This window comes from Drosophila yakuba, chromosome X (assembly GCF_016746365.2).
Source record: "Drosophila yakuba strain Tai18E2 chromosome X, Prin_Dyak_Tai18E2_2.1, whole genome shotgun sequence".
Classification (NCBI taxonomy): Eukaryota; Metazoa; Arthropoda; class Insecta; order Diptera; family Drosophilidae; genus Drosophila; species Drosophila yakuba.
Window position 1 is genome coordinate 19,359,018 of NC_052526.2, and position 18,978 is coordinate 19,377,995.

At 42.3% G+C, this 18,978-nt stretch overlaps 4 protein-coding genes across 8 annotated transcripts in view; 1 reads left to right on the top strand and 3 right to left on the bottom strand.

Moving 5' to 3' along the window:
- LOC6525999 (mannosyl-oligosaccharide alpha-1,2-mannosidase IA) overlaps window positions 1-12,217 on the bottom strand; it is a 58,692-nt gene extending 46,475 nt beyond the window's left edge. Inside the window, exons 1-2 of one of the 3 annotated variants that reach the window (XM_015191097.3) lie at window positions 12,057-12,217; window positions 9,856-10,633 (exon numbers count right to left, since the gene is read on the bottom strand). In XM_015191097.3, the coding sequence (XP_015046583.1) occupies window positions 9,856-10,488 (633 nt within the window). In that variant the 5' untranslated portion in view covers window positions 10,489-10,633; window positions 12,057-12,217. Of the gene's footprint in view, window positions 1-9,855; window positions 11,237-11,952 lie in introns of those variants that run through there. The other 2 variants (XM_015191096.3, XM_015191095.3) reach the window with 2 other exon arrangements.
- A 363-nt stretch (window positions 12,218-12,580) lies between these two features.
- On the top strand, window positions 12,581-15,112 carry LOC6526002. Its single transcript, XM_002101784.4, has 4 exons — window positions 12,581-12,936; window positions 13,004-13,148; window positions 13,211-14,217; window positions 14,555-15,112. Exons 1-4 carry the CDS (start codon window positions 12,760-12,762, stop codon window positions 14,738-14,740), a joined length of 1,515 nt encoding a protein of 504 aa, XP_002101820.1. The 5' UTR covers window positions 12,581-12,759; the 3' UTR covers window positions 14,741-15,112.
- On the bottom strand, window positions 15,046-16,028 carry LOC6526003 (putative hydroxypyruvate isomerase). Its single transcript, XM_002101785.3, has one exon. It carries the CDS (start codon window positions 15,933-15,935, stop codon window positions 15,141-15,143), a length of 795 nt encoding a protein of 264 aa, XP_002101821.1. The 5' UTR covers window positions 15,936-16,028; the 3' UTR covers window positions 15,046-15,140.
- A 403-nt stretch (window positions 16,029-16,431) lies between these two features.
- Window positions 16,432-18,369, bottom strand: LOC6526004 (microtubule-associated protein RP/EB family member 1). 3 transcript variants are annotated; one of them, XM_002101786.4, is made up of 2 exons: window positions 18,085-18,369; window positions 16,432-18,018 (listed from the first exon to the last, which is right to left on the bottom strand). In XM_002101786.4, exon 2 carries the CDS (start codon window positions 17,984-17,986, stop codon window positions 16,499-16,501), a length of 1,488 nt encoding a protein of 495 aa, XP_002101822.1. In that variant the 5' UTR covers window positions 17,987-18,018; window positions 18,085-18,369; the 3' UTR covers window positions 16,432-16,498. The 3 variants fall into 3 exon arrangements, with proteins under 3 accessions (XP_002101822.1, XP_015046584.1, XP_039228162.1); XM_015191098.3 differs by having other exon boundaries at window positions 16,432-18,026; XM_039372228.2 differs by having other exon boundaries at window positions 16,432-18,033.
- Window positions 18,370-18,978: the final 609 nt, after the last annotated feature.

An 18,978-nucleotide genomic window follows, 5' to 3' on the forward strand; every position in this document is an offset into this window, starting at 1 on the left:
CACGTTGACGACGAAGAAGCTGAAGCTGAAACAACCGAAGAGGAGGCAGAGAGACTACAAGAACCTGGAAAGTACACTGGAAAAAACATCAGCAATTTGAAATTCAGGCATCCACCCATAATAAAACATAAGTATACCAAAAAAAAAAAAAAAAAAAATTTAAGTATATTATTATTATTATATTATTATTATAATATTATTATTATTATTATATTTTTATTATTATATTATTAGTATTATATTATTATTATTATATTATTATTATTATATTATTATTATTACATTATTATTATTATATTATTATTATTATTTTATTATTATTATTGATATTATTATTAATACTATATTTTCAACCCAGTTCCTAGAGATCTTCTGAAAGGAAAATTTTCCTATTTACTGTTCCTTTCTGGTACACTGTTCTCAAAGCAAAATAACCGCGGTGAGCTAAAATTTATTGCATGCAAAAATAAAAAAAAAAATATAAAAATAAAAAATAAAAAAACAAAAACAAAAGATAAATAAGCAAACACATACACACGCATTCCATATTTTCTGCCCACAACTTTTGTTAAGTTCAAATTGGTTTAGGCTTGTTTTGTGCAGGTGTTGTCCGAATTAAAAATCAGTATGGCAAATCCTAATAATATAATAAGACCATCAGCTTTTAGTTCAAACGAAAGACCGGTGCCCTCAGAAAGACACGACCTGCCTGAACAGCATCGCGTAGACATGAGTGTCGAACAGTTGACAGCATTAATTGGCCAAACGGTGGCCCAAGTTTTACCTGGATTGATAAAACAAATGAACAACAATACTCTTGACTTTACTGACGTGAGCGACCAGGTCGTCGAGCCCGAATACAGAAATAATTTAGCGGACTTTGACAGGGTGCCTGATATCGTAAAATCGATCAGGGAATTCTCTGGAAATCCAGCAGAATTCGGGTCTTGGAAAAAGAGCGTTGATAGAATCATGGAGACTTATACCCCATTTGTGGGTACTCCAAAATATTATGGTATACTTCATACCATAAGAAATAAAATTGTTGGAAGTGCTGATGTGGCACTCGAGTCCTACAGCATTCCGCTGGACTGGAAGGCCATGTCGAGATGTCTCACTCTGCATTACGCAGATAAACGGGACATAACTACCTTGGAATACCAAATGTCAACTTTGGTTCAAGGCCACCAGCAGTCGGTGGAAGACTTCCACCAAGACGTCTACAAAAATCTGTCGCTTATTCTAAATAAAGTCGGCTGCATGCAAATGAGCCGAGAATCCGAGCACTTTGTTACAAAAATGTACAGAGAAAAAGCTCTGGATACTTTTATCAGAGGCCTTCGAGGAGATTTACCTCGCCTTTTGGCAATAAAAGAGCCAGCTGATCTCCCCTCAGCTTTACATTATTGCCTTAAACTTGAAAATCAAACTTTCAGGTCAAACCATGCGGCGAATAAGGGTCAACAGTCGAGTTTCAGAGGAAACGAAAAACCCATTCCGGCACCCCGCAATTTTCAGCCGTCGAATGCCTTTGGCCATCGACAGCCTCCACCGGTCCCTCCACGACATCCCATGAGGAGACCTCCACAATATTTAGGCCAGCCATTCCCGGCGCCAAGGCAACACGTGTCTAACTTCGGTAATGCACCGTTCATTCCACCCCGACAAAACTATCAACAGCAATGGCAACAATATAATGCCCCACCCCGTCCCTTTGCGACCAAACCACAACCAAGACCAGAACCAATGGACGTGGACGGCAGTGTACAGACGCGAAACATTAATTATATGAATAGACCACACTCGGACATAAACAAACGACAAAAGAACTACAACATCCAAACAGTGAACATGAGACAGCCAAGTATTGAAGTAACTGGGTCCAGTTCAAGCATGACAGGCTATCAACGGTCGATGCAAGATTATGAAACCCAGAACAATATAAACGGCACACTAAATGAATACTGTGATGGACAAATAGACAATTTGGACAGCGAACAACGAGACCACGTGTTGCATTTTTTAGAGTAGAAGACTCCTCACTACCATACTTCGAATGTAGAGTGGGGAGTGGAAAGGTTTTAAGGGTGTTGATTGACACAGGCTCTAATAAAAATTACATCCAGCCCAATTTGGTGACGAACGCGATACCAAATAACAAGCCTTACATAGCTGATACTCCAGGCGGTGATGTAAAAATATCGCATTACAAAAGAGCAAGCCTTTTCGATTTCGAAATAAAATTTTTTTTGTTACCAACGCTGAAGACTTTTGACGCCATACTTGGCAAAGACACAATGGAGGGAATGGGAGCGCAAATTGATTTGAAGAACCTAACCATGACACTGGAAAACGGGAAAAGAGTTGTTCTCAAAGAAAAACAGTTCGAGGCTGTTAGCACAATTAGTCCGAGAATAAAACACTTAGAGGTGGAACAGAGAATGATATTGAATAAAATAATTGATTCGTATCCAGGTCTCTTCGCAGACCCGAATCAAAAACTAACCTACACAACAAGTGTAAGGGCAGCAATCCGAACTATATCGGATACGCCAATATACTCAAAATTCTATCAGTACCCAATGTCTCTTAAAGACGAGGTACACAAACAAATTTCCGAACTTTTACACGATGGAATCATTCGACCCTCAAGGTCACCTTACAATTCACCAGTGTGGATTGTACCAAAAAAACTCGACTCCTCTGGCAAGAAAAAATACAGGGTGGTAATTGACTATCGAAAACTTAACATGGTAACGGTAGCGGACAGATACCCTATCCCTGACATTAATGAAGTGTTGGCCCAATTGGGAGACAACAAGATTTTCTCAGTGCTCGATCTGAAAAGTGGGTTTCATCAGATTCTTTTAAAGGAATCTGATATCGAAAAGACCGCCTTCTCCATCAATAATGGAAAATATGAGTTTACACGACTCCCATTCGGTCTGAAAAATGCACCGTCAATTTTCCAGCGCGCACTGGACGATATTCTTCACGAACATATCGGTAAGATATGTTTCATTTATATTGACGACATCATCATCTTTAGTAAAGATGATGAAACACATTACCAGAACCTTGACACTATTTTCAGAACTCTTCAGCAAGCCAACATGAAATGTCAGTTGGATAAATGCGAGTTCATGAAGAGAAAAGTGGAGTTCCTAGGCTTCGTCGTGTCCGACAAGGGCATTGAAACCAGCCCAACCAAGGTACAGGCAATCTCAGACTTTCCAATTCCAAGGACACTCAAAGAACTGAGATCATTCTTGGGATTATCCGGATATTACAGGCGATTTATTCCTAACTACGCTAAGTTAGCAAAACCACTTAGCTCGCTTTTGAGAGGGGAGGATGGTCGAATTTCCAGGACATTATCGTCAAAAAAATCCGTCTCCCTTAATCGCGAAGCAATAGAAGCCTTCAAGAAATTGAAGAGCAGCTTGGTTTCTCCAGACGTAATACTCCACTACCCGGACTTTAAGAAAGAATTTCACCTAACAACGGATGCTTCCAATTTCGCAGTAGGTGCTGTTCTTTCACAAGAGAACAGACCCATCTCATTTTTATCGAGAACACTCTCGAAGGCGGAAGAAAATTATGCCACGAATGAGAAGGAAATGTTAGCCATTATCTGGGCTCTAAAAAAGCTAAAAATTTACCTTTACGGTAAAGCAAAGGTGAAAATCTTTACTGACCATCAGCCTTTGACCCATTCTCTCAGTAGTTGGAATGGAAATGCGAGGATTAAGAGATGGAAAGCATACCTTGAGGAATATGACTACGAAATTTTCTACAAGCCAGGCAGAGAAAATACTGTAGCCGACGCTCTGTCCAGAGGACCGACAGTCGAACAAATTAACACAGTAGCCTCAACAATGCACAGCTCTGACAGTTCGAGCCATGGGCTGATACCTAGCGTTGAAGCCCCGATAAACGCATTCAAGAATCAAATTTTCTTCAGGGAGTCCGAGTCAGAGAACTACTCATTTAGCATTCCATTCCCGACATTTCAAAGGCATTTAGTAGATCGCAACTTGTTCACACCCGATAGTCTCTTGTCAGATTTGAAAGAATATCTTAACCCATCCGTGATTAATGGAATTTTCACATCCGAGGATGTAATGGGGAAAATTCAAATTCTCTACCCCATCCATTTTCAGGGTTTCAAGATTAGATTCTGCCAAAGCAAAGTCAAAGACCTTGTTAACGAAGCCGAACAAGAGGAAGAAATACTTAGGACACATAACAGAGCACACAGAAATGCTGTGGAAAATAAAGCTCAGTTGTCCGAAAGAGTATACTTTCCTAAAATGAGGAAAAAAGTTTCGGCTATCGTGAATCAGTGTTTGGTGTGTAAGACTGCTAAATATGACAGACATCCCACGCATCCAGAAATAAGACAAACTCCCTTGCCAGAATACCCCGGACAAATTATTCATATTGACATCTACTCGACAGAACGACATCTGGTGCTCACGGCGATTGATAAATTTTCCAAACTGGCCATGGGAAGAGTTATCAAATCCAAAGCTGTAGAAGACATTAGGAAAGCCCTAAGAGATATCGTGTTTTATTATGGAGTGCCTAAATTAATAGTAATGGACAATGAAAAGTCCCTCAACTCAGCCTCTATCAAATTCATGTTGACAGACCAGCTGGGTATTGAGCTCTACAAAGCACCTCCGTATAAGAGTACAGTAAATGGACAGATAGAAAGATTTCACTCCACACTCTCTGAAATAATGAGATGTTTGAAAGGAGATGGAACACATAGGGGCTTCGAGGAACTTCTCGATAGGGCCATCTATGAATATAACTACACTGTCCATTCTGTCACAAAAAAACGACCTCTAGAGGTGTTCTTCGGCAGGATAGCTACCGTAGCTCCAGAAAAATATGAACAAGCTAGACTGGACAATATAGACCGACTTAGGCAAAAACAGGAAACCGACATAGAATACCACAACCGGACAAGAAAGCCCATAAAGACCTATATCAAAGGGCAAGAAATTTTCGTTAGGGTTAATACAAGATTAGGTTCTAAGTTATCAAGTAGATTTAGGAAGGAACTAGTTAAGGAAGACCGAAGTACCACAATATTAACAGAATCAGGGAAATTAGTACATAAAAGTAACATAAGATCATGATTGCTTCAGAATAATTACTGTGGCCACATCGATAGACAAGTAGAACATAGAAACATTAAACGTACTGATTAACGTAACCACGAGAATTAAATTTGAAACGATTCGACTTTGACAGACGAGTTGGCCATAGGTTTGCAGAATTAGATTGGGCTCGTGAAAGAAGAGATTGCGTTGTGAATGCGTTTCTGCGGAGCGAGTTTAAATTGAATGAGACCAGTAGCCTACTTGAAAACAATATACCGATTTCTGCCTTGACGGTCAAATAAATGTTAAAACTTTCACACGTTCTCGCTTTACACAACGGAACTACAATTTGAATGCCATTGAAATCTCCATATTGAATCAGTTAATTCCTTATTTCTTATATTTTAAAACATGATCAGTAAAGGAAACTAATAATAATAAATAAATAATAATTTAATTTGAATAATAATAAAATTTACCAATTAAAGACGAAATGTACGGAATCAATGCCTTCTGCAAAGGTTCCAATGGTCTAAAAATATGTAGATATAAATTCATTAGTAATTTAGTAAAAACCAGAATTTTAATAGAAGCAATCAAGTTGTCAATGCAGAACACATCCGAGTTGCACAAACCTCGAACGCACGCAACAATCAACACCTGGCATTCAAACCATTAATGCTGTGCCCAAACTACCACGAATCACCCCACCAACGATGCGACTCAAAAACATCCCATCCTTATGATGACCGCTCGAGGACAAGCGTCAATTAAGAGGGGAGGAGTTATTGCCCTGCAATTGATTCTCTAACATCTTGTGGTTCCACATAGTCTCCGCTGCCATCAACGCCAACGAACGGTTAAGCGCGACATCGACACTTCTGCGCTGCGCCGCGGCCGACGACTTCACTTGATTGCTAGGGACTTAGGGAAACATTTTGTACGCTAGATTTAGTTTCAAATGATAAATTGCAATAAACGGTCGCTTGCGATCTTCAAAATCAAATCGATAACTGTAATTATTAACTTGTATGTTTGACGAAAAAAAATGAAAAAATAGCAACTGTTGCGCTCGATAAACATGATAATGGCAGCATGCTAACACACGAACACCCGACTCGCTAAATAACTTTTTCCCCGCTTTTTTTTTCCCCCCTGTCATCGGAATAATGCCACCGATTGTGGCAAGCCTCGAAATGGCCGTTGGTAGTTTGCCTGGCTATTGACACATTTGCTCCATTCTAATATTATAGTTTGTATTCTTCTCTCCATTTCGCTACTTGTTTGTATGCCCAGCACGATTTTTGGTGAAAGCGGAGTCCGAAATTGGGGGAGGAGTACGAACTAGGCAGAAACTTTAGACCTACGGAACTGTGGGCCAGTTCGGCTTTATAAGCTTTGAAAAATGATCGCACAGCTAAGAGAATTGTACAGCTAATAAAAAGGGCTTACTATCCATATAATTTGTACTGCTAATTTTTGAAAATCCATTTTTTGACTAATTTTCGCCTTTTTTAAAAAATTATTAAGTATGCAAGAAGCGGCAAAACTAAAAAGTTAAATCAAAAATGGGGATTTACCTGCTGCACTAAGTGCTAATATTCGTTATCGACTTATTTAGAGATTGCTCCATTTCCAATTAATAAGCTGATTAAATGCTTCCTTGACTCCGCTGTTTAATTATTCAATGAATATCTTTTGATAAGAGTATTTCCGTTCTTCTCAGAAACGGCAGTAATTAAGGTGCAATGAAGTGGCCAGTGTATTTGAGGCCAATTCCACTGTGCTCCGCTGCTGTACTCAAAGTAAATATGTACGCAATGACTAAATTAACAAAGAGACCTCACCCAAATGGGTCAACATTGTTCCAAGACCCCAGGCCCCCCCCTTTTTTTGGCCCCAAAGAATAGCAATAGCAACTGGTGGCATGAATAGAAATGTTGGAAATTTCTATGCATCGTTTTGTATTCTCACATATTTTGGTCAAGGATTGTTCGTGCAGTTCATGAGTCTCGTATGGAAACGATGTACACATAAATACCAAAATGTAGTTGAAAATTTGATCTATATATGTACATATGGTATACCTTAATTTGAGTTTAAATTTCTATCAGCAAGTCTCTGTTTAAATAGCCAAATGGCATTGCAATTGTAACGTGAATTTAATGCTCAACTAGCCCTGAAAATTGTGTGTTGCGATTATAAGTGCATAATACCGACTATATGGTCAGTGAACAGATTGTAGCGTCCAGCTGATGATGGGTTTTTAATGTGTGTTTTAATGGTTCGTTGAGTGCCCGTTCGGAAACTGTCAACCGTACACTGAGTGCTACTTTGTAACTAAGTAGTAATTCAAATTTCCATCGGGTTTAGTCCATTTCTCTATCGCTGCATTGCTGCATTGCTATATTGCTGCATTGCTGCATGGCTGCATTGCATGTCGCATGTCATCTGCTCGTAATACCATTACAGAACCATATGTCTTGGGTGCGAGGTTCTGTCTTTCTGCCTGTCCTCGTCAGGTTTATTGATTCAATTTGAACAGTTTAGGGGTTGAGCTAATATACAATTATGGTGGGTTTTTGAACCCAAGGCCGCTGTCGTCAGACTTCAAAATAAATGGTAATAGCAAGGGAATGCGAGAGAATTAGCACGCAACTTTCACAAATTTATACGAAGTGGAATCGGGATACCAATGCGACACTTTCACAAGTTTTGTTTACAACAGCGTAATAAACGGCTATAAAATATTGAGTTAAGCCGTTTTTTTATGAAATAACTCCAAGTTCTAAGTGAATGCCTTTTTATTTATAGTTCTTAAGAGACGAGCGCTGGAAATGGTTGTATTACTTAATACAATGAATCCTCAATGAATCCTAAAACCAGTTGTTTTACACCTTAACAATGACAATGATTTACAGTGATTATACTATACTGACTATGGTGTTTTAGGCTATTCAGATACTTATTCAGCTGTTGTACAATAATCTCTGATCGCAACTTGGCCATTTCTTGGCACAACGGTGGGCATTGGTACAGAAGAAAGAAACGAAAACGAGAAACCAATCAAAATCCAGTTTAAATCGAGGGTTCAAATCGCACAAAGGCAAGGCCAGTAGCGAAAATTGTTTATTTGGATACCTTTTCGTTTACGATCGAAGCCGAGTTGAAAGCGAAACTGGAAATGAATGGCAAAGATTCATCATTCGATCGATCGAATAGCGAATAGCACATAGCGAATGCAATGCAATTAAATGCGAATTGAAATTGGCCAAAAGTAAGAACCGCACTGGTAAAATAGGTTCAGTTATCACAACGATGTTGCGTGTTGTTCTCAGGAAATATCAATTCAATTGATTTGCCTCTTGTTACCGAGCGCCAATTCTATACTTCGCCGCATATTCAGAGAGCTATAAATTAGAACGAGAAATAATGTGAAACCCGGACAAAGCGAAAACAAAAGCGAAGGCGGCGTTGATGACGACGACGATCTTGATACAGCATGATACTGGGATTCTAGACTCTAGAATCTTTATATGTATATATGTATATGTAATTTTTATACAGCATTCTCTGCTGTCGCGACCCACTGGAGATGTGAGTTTTGCTGCCTGCTGATTTTAATGATTAGTCAGCCAGTCAGTCGGCCATTTGGTCAGCAGATTTTGTTTTCTATTAAACGCCCGAGGGGCCAGAAGCAAAGATTTTGAATTCTGGGTCAGTGGAATCAAACAGAAACAAAAGCGAGCCAGAGTAAAAAGAATTAGACACGCAGAGACTTGTGAATTGGTTATGGAATTTCTAAATGCTACAAGTCGTCGGCAGAAATGGGAAAAAATGTTTTCCTTCCGCAGATACAACTATGAATCTTACTTTAAAGTTAAATGTGATTCCTTTTGCTATAATAGCGGCTGTGATTCAGGAAATGGAAATGTGATAAGGATGAAGTTCTATGTGTGTATATGTATGTACATAAGTGCAACTCTTCGTCGAGTTGGCAAAGACCAGTGGCATGGAAAAGAAGAAACAAGAACCACTTTTGGGGCACATTCGTTGCACTGGACCGCCGCCGTCGTCGCCACAAACAATTAGTCGGAACTGATTGTCGCGGAAGTGAAGTAAGGAGGGTACCACAAAAGTCGCGGAATCGCGGGGAATGGGAATGGGAATGGGAATGTGAATGGGACTGTGGGGCTGTGGGGGAAATATAAATAGCGGAATGCTGATAATTGCCCACGTTGTCAAAACGAAAAACAAACGAGAAAAAAAAGAGAATTAAAATAAATAAATGCCAAATTAGAGCATCATAAAAAAGATGACGGCGAAAAAAAAACACAAATTACGCGAAATCGAGCTGAGCTGTAAAATAAAGAAAAAAAAAAAACAGAGCGATAACCCCGCGAAAGTTCAATATTTGCCGGGTTTGAAAAGAGTTTTTTCCAAGGCACCTCAAATTGACATGGGGCAATTTTATGATAAGATTTGCCGACCCAATAAACAACAATATTGTCATTGCACTCAATGCACAAGATCAATAAATTCCAAGATCAATAAATGGCAAAAAGAATACAAATATATCCACATCACAAGTGTTCTTCGAGTACCAAGCATTCATATTTTTAGTACAGTACTGTAGCTTGTACGTTCTATTTGTTCATATTTACATATATTAAAACACATTGGATCGATCTGAAAACCGGTCAAGGTGTGTATTTCGAGTTTGAAAGTGTGCGCCACCTACCTCTTTGACCTTCTGACGTCGCTCCTCCAGTGTGGCGTCCAGTGTATCCGGCGCCTGTTCATTGCCACCGCCTCCCATTGGCAGTTGTGATTGCTGTGCTTGTTGTTGTTGTTGCTGGTTGTGCGGGGCGGAACCTTGTGGATGGGATGAGGCCTGACTGGCGGCATTGTCACCCTGAACTGGAGCGGCCAGAACGGGAATGGCGGCGTGTCCCTCGTCCTGGTCCATCGGCTGATCCGCCAGAGCGGCGACGGGAGCTGGCGCCTGAGCCTGTTGGGCGAGCACCTGGAATGGTCCGGGCTCTCTTCCGCCAGCAGCCGGTGGCTCATCGAGCATATCGCCCAATTCGGCGCGGATCTTTTGCTCCAAACGCTGGCGATCACCAATGAAATGCGGATCCTCGCTGCGATGGGGTGCGTGGGCGGCAAGGGGCGGGGCTGGGATGAAGATCTCCGGTCCGGCCTTGCGGAAGTGCTTGTAGACGCGCAGGACACGATCGCTGCCGAAGTTGTCCGGCAGCAGGAAGATGCCGCCGAAGCAGAGGAAGCACAACGTTACCAGGACGAGTCCAATCAGACATTTCTCGCGCGAGTGGAAGTTCGATTTGCGTCCAATTGGACTTATGCGATACATGGTAGAATTTGTATTTGCTTCAATTCGATTTAACTAATTGTTTTGTTTTAACTTTTTTATTTAATGTTGTTTCACTGTAGTCACCTCGAGCATGGACGGTAGACTTTTTAATTTGTTATGTTTATGTGTTTCCTGTCGAGTTGCACTGATTTTGGTGAAAAAGTTAAAGATTATTTATGGGCGCCTTTATGAACAACAGGGAAATAATGGTTGTCTTTCATTAATATGTACTTTTATAGCAGGAGTACTTTTACTTGTTTGTTTATTTCGTAAACTTTCTTTTTTTAACACTCAGCTGTTTAACTTTCGTGCCGACTCTCTCACTCTCTTTCTCTTTTCCTTTCTCTCCGTTTCTCACTCCCTACGCTCTCTATTGCAGTGCATTCTTATTGTTATTATTGGCTATTTTCGGTTGTTTGTACACACACACTCATACGTTAATGCGCCAAAAAAAAGGAGCACAAGATAAAAACGAAATGCCGGAAAGGAAACACAGACATGAACTGCCAGCAAAAACAAAGGTAATTCGATGCGATGTCGCTGCGTGGAAAAAAAAGAAGAGCGGCAACACACACACACACACACACACAAGCAACGTGGCAAACACACAGACACGAGTTTATGCGTGGCAGTGCAAAAATCGTGATTTTGCATAGCAATTTTTAGTTCGGCATTTGCATTGACTATTATTTTTGGCACAGTTTACAAAAGCTATATTGAATTATTAGCTTGCCCGCAATAGCCCAAAAAAAACTATATCCAGTCAAAGCCGAACAAAAATTCGATATTTTCACTAGGAATTATATTGAAAAAACGCAAGTTTAAAAAAATTAACGTTTGAATTTTCTTTTTTGCACAATGCACCATTTTGGTGCATTGGCTTTAGCCTACACTCATACACAAATATCCTAAAACTCCTAAAATTAACTCCTAAGTATCTATGCTAATGACGGATTTTGTAAACAATTCCAACAGCGATGAAATATTTTAATGACTGGCACTGGAGTTTTAAATTAGTATATTCATAAGCACATTTGCGTACTTTATCACTTCTGAGATCTAGAATAAATCGCGATTTTGTTGACCTGCATAAACTGCAGGCCAGACAGGGACGGGGCGAGATAGGATGATGAGTGAGAGAGGTCGGAGAGAAACACGCAATATTTTGCAACAACACAACGGGCGGACAACAATAACATTTATTACGGAATACCGTTAGCTGGCCAAACAACCGTATGAAAAAGACACAGAAACAAACAATAAAAAAAATAAAAATCGAAAGAGCCGTGGAGAAAAGAGAACACAGAGACACAGCTGATAGGAAGAGTGGGAAAAAGGAGGTGACGAAAGTAAGAGAGAGGAAACAGAAAAAGGGATGAATCTTTAGATTTGGATTTGATTTTTCTGTCTTCTCTCCGTTCTCCTTTTCCCCCACTAGCATCCATCTAGGTATCTCCATCTCACTTGCGCCTTAGCCGCTTCTTTCAGTTGTTTTTGTTGTTGCTATCCGTTCCTCGCAGGAGGTGTGTTTGTGCGAGCGAGACGAGAATACGCGTTTCACCTGCCACCTTATTATTTTCCGCAAGCCGACCATCGATTCACGGTAGAAGTATTACACGCCCCGTTCGCCTTCCACAGTCGCGTTTAATTCCGATGGATTTACGTTTCTTTTTTTGAGTTCGAGGCGACCAAAAACAGCTTGGATCCGATCCACAGTGTGCCCGCCGCTTGTTTTGCCCGCAATGCCGAAGTTGCCATTGGTCACACTAAAAGGTAGTGCTGCCAGATCGCCGAACCGGCATTTTGCTTTTTCTACCGGCTTTCAGTGTTTTAAGAAAATTTCCTTAAAATGGAAAATGATTTGTTTATATGGCTTTCACAATTGAAGGCATTTATGTCTCACAACACTTTTAGGTGTTGGAACACAACATATAAAGTGCATTTTTGAAATAACGGTTAAATTTTACTGTTTTTTTTTTTAGTGTTAAATTTTTGTTTTAAATTTCCAGCAAAAAAATAATAATAAAAGTATTTATTGGTATTAGCGCCGATAGTTTCAATGTCACATCTCTGGTGAGCCTTTATCGAATACGCATATCGATGACCAATCAATATCGCTCAACTACAATAACTGAAAATTCAATCACCAAGTTTTTACCACAAAGCATTTAAATGCAATTGTGAAATTGATACATATATAAGGGGACTTCCGCCCCAAAAGGTTACACTAGCAGCGCCACCGGTAAATTGAGAGGTAAAACCGCAAGAGCCATGTCCACCTTTGGAGCTGAAGTCGATCAGGTTTGGCCAGCGGTCACCGGTGATTCCCCGCCTCTGACTGATTTTGGACGCAAATTGCTGAAGGATTGCCGGCAGATGAAGAAACCCGTCGGAGGAGACAATGATTTGGGCGATGTGATGAAGAAGTCCGATGAGTTTCCGCTGGAGGTATTGGAGTATTGCTCTCGGGTAACCCCCATCGATGTGAACTTATCCTTATACTTTTCTCCTGTAGTTCGGCGTGAACAGTGTCAAAGTATGCCGGCAATCTCCCTTGCGGATCAGCCGGATGAATCAGCAGGTGGCGTCCGCCTATCCAGTAATACACGAACGGACACTGAGCCTTTACCTGCAGTACTTGGAGCACAAGTGTCAATGGGGTAAGCAGCTCTCATGTTTAAAACCCCCTCTCAACTGAGCGACTTCTCCCATTTCACCACAGGCAACGTGGTGGAGAAGCCCATCTACCGGAAGTTATCGCTCTGCGGATTTGTGCATCGTCTGCTGGAGAAGCGCTGCGCCAGCTTCTTTGCACGGAACGACAAGTTCCTGCTGCTGAGCGGAGAGACCGGGGCCAGTGGCTTCGAGACTGTGGGTACTCGGAATGAGAAGGCGCCCCTGGTGCTGGAGGACGTGCTCAGCTACGACGATATCAAGCTCTCCGCTCTGCTTTCCGTGAGCTCCCACACGGAGTTTGTGAACGAGGGCGAGCGCACCAACTGCGGTCGCGTTGATCTGGACACCAAAACACTGGAGCGGACCGGGGTTATAGTGGGCATGATTGGAGCTCGTCTGTCGCGGCGTAATCTAATGGAGTTTCAGGACATTGTCATCGCTCGTGAGCAGAATACGCGTGAACGGGGATACGGAATGGCGTTGAATGAGCCGGCTAAATCGCGGGAAGAGGACTACCGACGATTGTGGCGCGAGTTCTATGCCACGCGGGATCTCATCCACGGCCAGGCAGTGATCGACAATCAGCGCTTTGGACCGTCAAGAAACAAGCAGGACGTCTTCGACAATCTGGTGATGAAGCGGCGCTACGCCATCAGCTTCGACATGCTGCTGCTAGAGGCACAGGCGAGGGCTGAACGCGTGAAAAAGCTGGCGTACATCCATGTGGTGGGCTTCGGTTTGGGCGTGTGGAAGGCAGCAGCGCAGCAGGAGCGCATCTTCATGGAGACCTTTGAGCAGCGCATGCGTACGCTGGGCAACAGACTCAATCACGTGGGCCTCGTGCACTTCTCCTGGTTTTCGATCACCGACTGCGGCGGTCTACGCAACGGATCGCTGGTAGAGATTCCCGGCCATCCTAAGGACGGCATCAGGGTTCTCATATCCAAGCGCAATCCAGCACGAAAGCTGAGTGATCCCGAGCACGCCGGAATGCTGCTAGTGGTCTCCTACGCTTGGGATGGAAACGCCCTGCCGGGTAACGAATTCTGGATGGTAAGTTGATTGGCAATAACCCAGCCACAAATGTAGATATTGGGTGGTCAAACAATGGTTTTCTTTCCATGCTAGCGACTGCTTCGTTATATTTTTGCGGTTTGGACTTCTATGTGTTCTAGTTTTCTGCCAATGCCCTTTGTATTAGATAATAAGAACACTATCTATTTAATGAGGGCATGCATTATCAGCATAGTCAGTGTTTATACTCGTGTTAAGTGCAATTAGAATGATGATTCAAGGGAAAGTGACTTGACATTTATGTTATTGGAATCCTTAATTTGATCTGAACATTTCCTCCTTTCTAATCCCATAAAATAACCATTATTCGTTCTAGAAAATGCTCAAGTCCACAGGGGACTCGTCGACGGCCTGCTCCACGTTGGTGGCCGAGCTGCACAATCCGCACATCAACACGAAATTCTGCAATGGAAGCAATCTGCACATTGCCTCCCCGGAGCACGGGGTGCTTCACATAGCCGAATATGCCAAGCGGGTGATACGCTGCGAGAGTGACGGCTGATGAGATATGTGAATCTGCCTGCTATCTAATCTTATCTAATCGCTTACTCCTCGCTACTGTTTTATTCCACACTTGCTGTAGGTCAATTCCATGACCTTTTGACGCAAGCATGACAATTCCACGGCAAAAAAGAAGGATTTTATGGTGCAATAGTTCTTATCAAAGGATCTACACCGCCAGTTTTGTTTACTTAAAATAATCCGATTGATTCAATTGTTAAAGAGCGATGAAAATGCCTTGAAAACAAGAGAAATAGCTTACTCTTAACGTTGAGCTTTTGAAAATGTATGTACAAGAATCGAGAATTTTGGTTAAACCATTTTTATTTTATGTTTGTAAGAATTGTAAATACATGTGTATAAATGCAGAGCAGTTCCTTGTGCCATATGTGATGCGGTAATTACAGCGTGTAGCCCAACTTGGAGACCCAACCCAAGCCCTCGACAGTGGTCGTCTTGGGCTTGTACTCGCAGCCCACCCAACCATCGTAGCCGAAGTCCTGGAGCGCCTTGAACACAAAGCTGTAGTCCAGCTCACCGGAAACGTCCGGCTCGTGGCGATGCGGCACCTGGGCGATCTGGAAGTGACCAATGAGCGCCTTGTACTCCTCAAGTGTCTTGGACACGTTGCCGTGCAAATGCTGCAGGTGGTAGAGATCGGCCAGCAATTGTATGTTGTCGGCAGCAACATCGGCCAGAATTCCGGCGGCCTTGGAGTACGAGTTCATGTAGTAGCCAGGCACGGCGTACTTGTTAATTGGCTCTATCACGCCGATCATTTTGCTGGCTCTGAGGCTATCGGCGGCGATCTTCAGATTGGAGGTGTACGTCTTTGTGTAGTCGCTCTCCTGGCCGCCCTTGAAGAGTCCAGCGGTGAGATGGATCTTGCCGCAGTTCACCTGGCGGGCAAAATCAATGGTCGCATCCAACTGGCTACGGAACAGCTTCTCCGAACCGGGCACACTGGTGGATCCAAAACGCAGCTGATCGTCGCTCTTGTCGAAGGCCAGATTCACCAAACTGACCACCACGCCTGTCTCCTTTACGGCGGTCACCACGTCACTCGTCTCGCCTTCGGGATAGGGAATCTCCACCGCTCGGAAGCCATTCTGGTGGGCCAGACGAATCCGCTCCGCGATCGTCGTTGCCCTCTCGGTGAACAAAAAGTTCAGGTTCGCTGCAAACTTAAGTGCCATCTTCCGGACTGGGCTATGCCGTACACTAATCTCCTGCCTGCGTTCACGCTTGGTAAACAACTGCGGGGAAAACGATGCGATTACCCGTTTTTTATATTATATCTACCGACTTTTGATACTGCCAATGTCATATGGCCGGAGCTTTTGCGACCAAAGCTTTGAAAGCTTTACGCTACTTAGCTTGCACCAGAACCAATGTCTACAATTAGTATTTCACACATTCAATTTAATACTAATTCAAACTTAAGAGCATTGACTCCATCTATCGGACGATAAGTGAACCACTAAATAAGATGCGTGAAAGCTTTAAGCTACTTAGCTTGCACCAGAACCAATGTCTACAATTAGTATTTCACGCATTCTATTTAATACTAATTCAAACTCAAAAGCATCGACTCCACCTAGCGGACGATAAGTGAACCACTAAATAAGACACGCATGTTTCGGTTACAAAATTTGAATTTATAATTTCCAAACAAAGAAAAACAAAACCAGCGACGGTTGAAAAGTTGAATTTAGCATAAAAACTGAAAAACTAATAATTTTGAATTGCTCCACCATCCTTACAAATGCTTGGCGGCTTTTCCCGTTTGACTGCCACTGGCTGCATCCGTACTGGTGGTTTGAACAGCCGTGTCCACATCGTCGTCGTCGTCATCATCGGTGTTTTTGATATACAGATGGAGGCCACAGTGAATCATCACCTCGGCAAGGAGCTGTTCTTTGGAGAGTTCGCAAGATGTCAAAAGTTTGGCCAGATTTTTCGAGAGTTCAACGGGAATAGCACCATCATCATCATCATCATCATTATCACTATCATCATCATGGGTTTTTGGCTTTGAGCCTTTTTCGGTAAAGTACACCGGCGACTTGAAGATCTCGATGATCTCACTATGGATATACTGGGTATTGTTGTTCTGGTTATTTGTTTTCTCGTTATTAGACGGTTTAGCAGGGTTCTCGTTAGGGTTCGTCTTATGGAGGGACTCCTTTTCCTTGCCAACTCCCAACTGCTCCATTCGAGGCCCGTTTTTCTCGGGCTTACATTCATGGCTCCGTTTCTCCGGCTCCGGGCGATGTATACGTTCGTTGACGGCTTCAATGCGTTTAGCCGCTTCCTTCTTTTTAGGCTCACTGGCGTTTTGGACAGATGGCTTTCGCGTTTGGATCATTGTTGGGCCAGTGCGACCAGTACCGTTCTGGCGACCAGGTTTTTCGGTGGACTTCGTCCCCATGGCCGGGGTCATTGGACGTGGAGTATCGGCGCATATGCCAGTTAGATCGAGTGGAGGGATTCTTACAGAGCGTTTGCTGAATCGGGTTGGCTCCTTTGCCGGCATTGCGGCTTTCGTGGTTTTGTCTTTTGTATTACTTTGATTTAGAGGAAACTTACCAGGCTTAGGTTTAAGCACTGGTGCTTCTGCGGTGGTGCTCCCTTGTTTACGATCATCCTTCTTGAATGCCGGCGACTTGTTCTGGTTAGTCTCGATGTAATCTTCGTATGCAGCCTTCTTCTGACCACGTCGCGGTGATATCTTCACGATCTCAATACCACGACGATTCTTGGTTGCCGAGACTGGTGTGGTCGATCGGGAGCTTCCCAGGCCGATGTCCTGGTGGTCACGAGAGGCCAGTACATCGTACCCTTTCAACCTTTCCGCATTGTGGTTGGAAACGAAAAAGTGGCGAAACCACACGGCAAATTCGAAATTGTCCACACAGCGGCCTTTGACCAACTTATTTACCTGCACGGGTGGACTCACTTCCACCATATTGAAGGCTTTCTGCAGTTCCTTAAAGTTGGCCAGGAACTCGTATTCCTGATTCGAAACAAACTTCACGCGTTTCAAATTGATGACGTCGGGAAAGAGCATATGCATCAGATTGCAATAGGCTGCGCCAGTGCACAAATGTTCGATTTTGGTCAGGCTGCATTTGAGCGTATCGTTGAACCATTCCAGAATATCGCCACGGGACCACTGAACCATGGAATTGTGGGTCACCGTCACATTGGAGGCCACCGTCACATTGGAGGGCACCGAAGGGGCCATCGTCAGTCCGATCGGCTCTATGTATCTATAAGCTATGTATCTGTAAGCTAATTAAGTATATTAGCGATTTCCTCCTCGGACATTCATCCATAACTTACCCAAAGAAAGTGGTATAGGTGCTAGTAGTTAACAAAAAAAATTCAAGTTTTTTTATGTTTTTGTATAGCCTTCAGGTATTTCCTGAAAAACGTGTGGCTGCTTTTTTTTCACTTCAAAAGTTTAGTTTTTTAGGAACCAAATTTTTTCTCAAATATACAGGTTTAGTTTGAAAATCGGAATGTATAGTTCCTTTTACAAAATTGTATATAAGTTGCTTAACAAACTAGTGAAAATACTACGTCTGTTTTGTGTTATGTTCACGATGCGAATGCCTATTTGAACTGAGGTGCTGTCCAGCTTAGAAATAAGGAACTGAAGTTTCATATCATGGAGTACATGATTCGAAAAATTGAACGGGTGTTTTGCATGGCCTGCTCATCATTTTGTCTATCTAGGAAAGGTTGTTTGTCCGTTCGTTCGCCGTTTTGTCCGTTTCTCCTTTTGTCCGTTCGTCTAAATAATTCGAAATTACTAGGGAGTGTGTGGGTGCCCAGTTCTTTGGTTACATTTATAGATTCACATTTATATGTTGTTTAACCTTTATATATATCCTCTATAAATGTAGCTATTTCGGCTACATTCTTCTACGAGCTTCTACTTCTCTTTTGCATTCTTCTACGAGCTTCTACTTCTCTTTTACATTCTTCTACATTATTATACGAGCTTTTACTTCTCTTTTACATTCTTCTACGAGCTCCTACTTCTCTTTTGCATTCTTCTACATTCCTCTACGAGCTTCTACTTCTCTTTTACATTCTGCTACGTTCTTTTGAGTACTTTCTACGTCCTTCAACTTCGTTTTACGTTTCTCTACGCGCCTTAAATTGTTTCCTATGCGCATTTACCATTTACTAACTAAATTGAAATAAATAGTAAATAATTAATGAAATTAG

Bases quoted from the DNA above. Each gene is read 5' to 3' on its own strand.
- LOC6526002 (XM_002101784.4), top strand. From the start codon at position 12,760: ATGTCCACCTTTGGAGCTGAAGTCGATCAGGTTTGGCCAGCGGTCACC. The intron at 12,937-13,003 runs GTATTGGAGTAT...TTTCTCCTGTAG, and splicing joins CCGATGAGTTTCCGCTGGAG to TTCGGCGTGAACAGTGTCAA. The intron at 13,149-13,210 runs GTAAGCAGCTCT...ATTTCACCACAG, and splicing joins GGAGCACAAGTGTCAATGGG to GCAACGTGGTGGAGAAGCCC.
- LOC6526004 (XM_002101786.4), bottom strand. From the start codon at position 17,986: ATGGCCCCTTCGGTGCCCTCCAATGTGACGGTGGCCTCCAATGTGACG.
- LOC6526003 (XM_002101785.3), bottom strand. From the start codon at position 15,935: ATGGCACTTAAGTTTGCAGCGAACCTGAACTTTTTGTTCACCGAGAGG.